Below are 3,700 nucleotides of genomic sequence, written 5' to 3' on the forward strand. Positions count from 1 at the left end.
AGGAAACACATTTGGGCAACTTTTAATCTCCCAATCAGCTGCGCACTTCAACAATGTTACTCACGCTCTGTGCACTTTTTGAGAACACCCCACCACCACATCGTTCTTTGCAAGACTGACTTTTTTTTTTTTTTTTTTTTTTGTCATTTTAATCCCCCAAGAATAGCTAAATTTAAGGTGTAATAGCCCTAGGTGGGGTCCGTGATTCAGGTGGAGGTGTATGACCGTCTGATCCTTTTGAAGGATCATCAGACGACTGTCGTAACCCATCATCAGTCTCACTCCTATTCATATCTTCAATCATGCGTACCACCTCTTGCATAGCCGGTCTTTGATCAGGTACAGTGGATACACAAGCCATCGCAATTTGCAACAACTGAACCATTTCCTCCTCAATATTGTGATACCTCATCAATTCCACATCAAAAACCTCAGCCGTCCATTCTTCACGGACCACGGACTGGACCCACCTAGGTAAATCAATTCCTTCCTCACCCAATGATGCTTGATTAGGCGCTTTCCCAGTTAATAGCTCTAATAACAATACACCGAAACTGTACACGTCCGATTTGAAAGAAACCTTGCGAGTCTCAACTACTTCTGGGGCGCGATACCCTGCCACGCGATTGGTTGGAGTTGTGTTGCCAAAAAGCGGGTTCAGTCCGAAATCCGAAATCCCCGCATCATGGTCGGGTCGGAGCAGGATGTTAGAGGATTTTATGTTCCCGTGTACTACTTTTCCGGACACGTGTAGGTGTGCCAGGCCTCTTGCCGCACTTAGTGCTATTCTCATTCGGTTGTCCCAGTCTAAAGGCGTACGGCCTGAACCTCTACTACCTACAAAACGAATTACCGGAAGTTCCGGTTAACAGTCCCACGTAATTTGACCGAAAAAACTAATTGGAATAAAATTAAATAAAGATTATTAGTAAACGTGCAAGCAACACTTGGGAAACTATGAAAGTTGAAACATAAGAAATATATAGATAAGGAAATGTGAAATAATTTAAAAGTAAAGTAACAAGAAGTCTTTATGTTATGTAAAGGATTTACTACAATGATGATGTCGGTGGCTCCATGGTGCACATATTCATGGATGGTTTATGTGTAAATAAACCCAAAAAAAAAAAAAAAACAGACATCCAACTGCTAATCAAGTGATGCGTAATTAGCACTCTAAGAATGTTTGCACAGAAGCAGGAACTGGAAAAAGGAATCTCCCAACGTGCATTACCATAAAATTAAGTTAATATTCCTTACCCCACACTAAAAATTAATCTAATTTACACCCACTAATAAATTATGAAGAGAATTTCCATGACTGCAACAGTTAAAACATATTGAAGAAATAACAGAGGAATTGAAATCGTACCGTGAAGAAGAGCAGATAAGCTACCGGCAGGCATGAAATCATAAACAAGCAATTTCTCATCTTTGGAGTAGTAAAAGGCCCTTAAAGGAACCACATTGTCATGTTTAATCTTCCCTAAAACTTCCATTTGCATCTCGAACTCTCTTTTACTAACAGCCACTTCTTTTAACCTCTTAACCACCACAGTTGTTCCTTCTTCAAGCACTGCCTTGTAACTCGTCCCCACGCTACCTTTACCCAAAACCTCAGCTGAAGCCCTCAACAAATCCTCCAAATCAAAGCTGTAAATCCCTCCTTCGAAGAACACAAGTTTATTTCTCTCAGCCTCTGCTGACCCACCCGTGATATCATCTTTCGATGAAGAAGTTCCTGCTTCTGTCGCCATCGCACGTGACGTCGCCGCTGCACTGGGTTTTGGCGTCTTCCCAGGCTGTTCACGTCGTCGTTTTTTAAGACAAAATACCAGTAATAGCAGTAAAAGAAGAAGGAATACTGCACAACCGACGGCAATACCAACAATGGCCGCCGTTGAGAGTTTCTTAGACTTCTTGTGTCGCGGAATTAACGGTGGGTTTACAGACGGTGACGGAGCTGGAGATGGAAAAAATGAGGTACAAGGTTGCAATGGTCCTCCACATAGATCTAAATTTCCTGTGAATGCTGATGAAGGGAACTTGGTTAGAGTAGCAGGGATTGAACCGTTGAGATTGTTGTTAGACACATTGAAAGCTGACAGATTTCCAGGATTGATGCTTGGAAGATTGCCTGAGAAATTATTATTTTCCAGAAAAAGACCAGTCAAGTGGGTTAAATTGTTGACGGCGAAAGGGATTGCTCCAGTAAAATTGTTGGACGAGAGATCGAGTCGAGTTATCCGATTCAGCCCAGTCACACTCTCAGGAAATCCACCAGAGAACTCGTTGTCTTGCAAGTAGAGACTCCGAAGGAGGGTTAGATTGGAGAAATCGGAGGGGATCTCACCGTTGAGACGATTAGAGCGGAGACTGAGAACTCGGAGCTGACTCAGTTTGCCTATTGTGTTGGGCGGAATCGGACCCACTAGTCCAACAGCAGGGAGCCTTAAAGTGTAGACATACGAACGGTTAGCGTCGCACTCAACTCCGAACCAGTTGCAGGCCGAGTCGGACTCATTCCATTGCACGCGATTGGCATGTGGGGTTTTTGAGAGAAATGCAAGGAGGGCTTGCTTGTCTTGAGTCGGTTCCGAGCTGACTCGTCCATCACTCAGTGAAAAAACAAAAACTAAAAACAGAGAGAGTACGCACCTATAGTCAATGAACACTTCCATTTCAAAACAAAGAAGGATAAGAATGAAACTGACTGTTCTCTATATGCGGATTTCGAATGGTGGTTTCTGATAGTTGTTTTGTACAAAAGCAAAAATAGTGGTTTTCCGGTGAGAGTCCATGTAAGAGAGAGAGAGAGATATAGAGAGATTTTGTGGTGAAATGAGAAGTGAGAGAGAAGTGGTTTTGTATTGTAATAGAGAAGGTATTAGGTACCCGGGGCTCCCAAAAGGTGAAAATAAAGCCGAGTGAAAAACAGAACCATCGAGCTGGCATAAATGTGAAACGTTTTTTTACTTGCATAGTGTAGTAATTTCTTCATAATACAGCGTATTTTCTAATCACCCAAGTCGCAGTTTCAGCGCGTGGTGGTTTGTTGGCAATTGATGTATAGCCACTTGTTTGGACTATGCATGTGAGAATGAAGGACTATGGGTCCCTGTTCTATTCAACCTCACACAGTCACACTCACTTAAATAACTTGGGCCCGTCTGAAAGTCTCCTTTTATTAAAATGAATTCATATAATTAAGATAATTATAAATATTTAGAATATATGTATTTTTTTTGTATTTGGATTCTTTTTGTTAGATAGGAATTTCGAATAAGAGTAATATATCTTATTTTGATTTTATAAAAGATTTTTATTTTATCTTAGTTAAATAATATAAAATAAAATATATCTGGTTTTTGGAAAAAGGAAAAAGACACAAAATATTTATTTTGTAAAAGGCTAGAAGCAGACTTTCACTGAACCTATTACTCATTGATTAATACCACGGTCTCTACGGACGCGTGGGGTTTGTAATGTATTAGATACGGCCAAAAATACGAATTGGTAGTTTGATGAGCTGCAATTGTGCATCATATCTTGATGAAAAATAAAAAACTGATCAAACGGTCAGAAATGTCATGATGACTAAGTTGATAAAGAGTAACTTGAAGTCTGGAAATATTCAGCGTAGAGGTGATTTGACCAGTAAAAGTGTGGGTTTAGTTAAGCAAATTTAGTGGTGGTGATG

The 3,700-nt window shown here is 40.6% G+C and overlaps 1 protein-coding gene across 1 annotated transcript; it reads right to left on the reverse strand.

The window, feature by feature from the left end:
• Nucleotides 1-111: 111 nt before the first annotated feature.
• LOC116116987 (probable inactive receptor kinase At2g26730) lies at nucleotides 112-2,865 on the reverse strand. The gene is made up of 2 exons (XM_031403028.1): nucleotides 1,373-2,865; nucleotides 112-837 (listed from the first exon to the last, which is right to left on the reverse strand). The coding sequence occupies exons 1-2, from the start codon at nucleotides 2,679-2,681 to the stop codon at nucleotides 173-175; spliced, it is 1,974 nt and encodes a 657-aa protein (XP_031258888.1). The 5' UTR covers nucleotides 2,682-2,865; the 3' UTR covers nucleotides 112-172.
• Between the last annotated feature and the right edge of the window lie 835 nt (nucleotides 2,866-3,700).

This window comes from Pistacia vera, unplaced genomic scaffold (genome assembly GCF_008641045.1).
Source record: "Pistacia vera cultivar Batoury unplaced genomic scaffold, PisVer_v2 Contig793, whole genome shotgun sequence".
Classification (NCBI taxonomy): domain Eukaryota; kingdom Viridiplantae; phylum Streptophyta; class Magnoliopsida; order Sapindales; family Anacardiaceae; genus Pistacia; species Pistacia vera.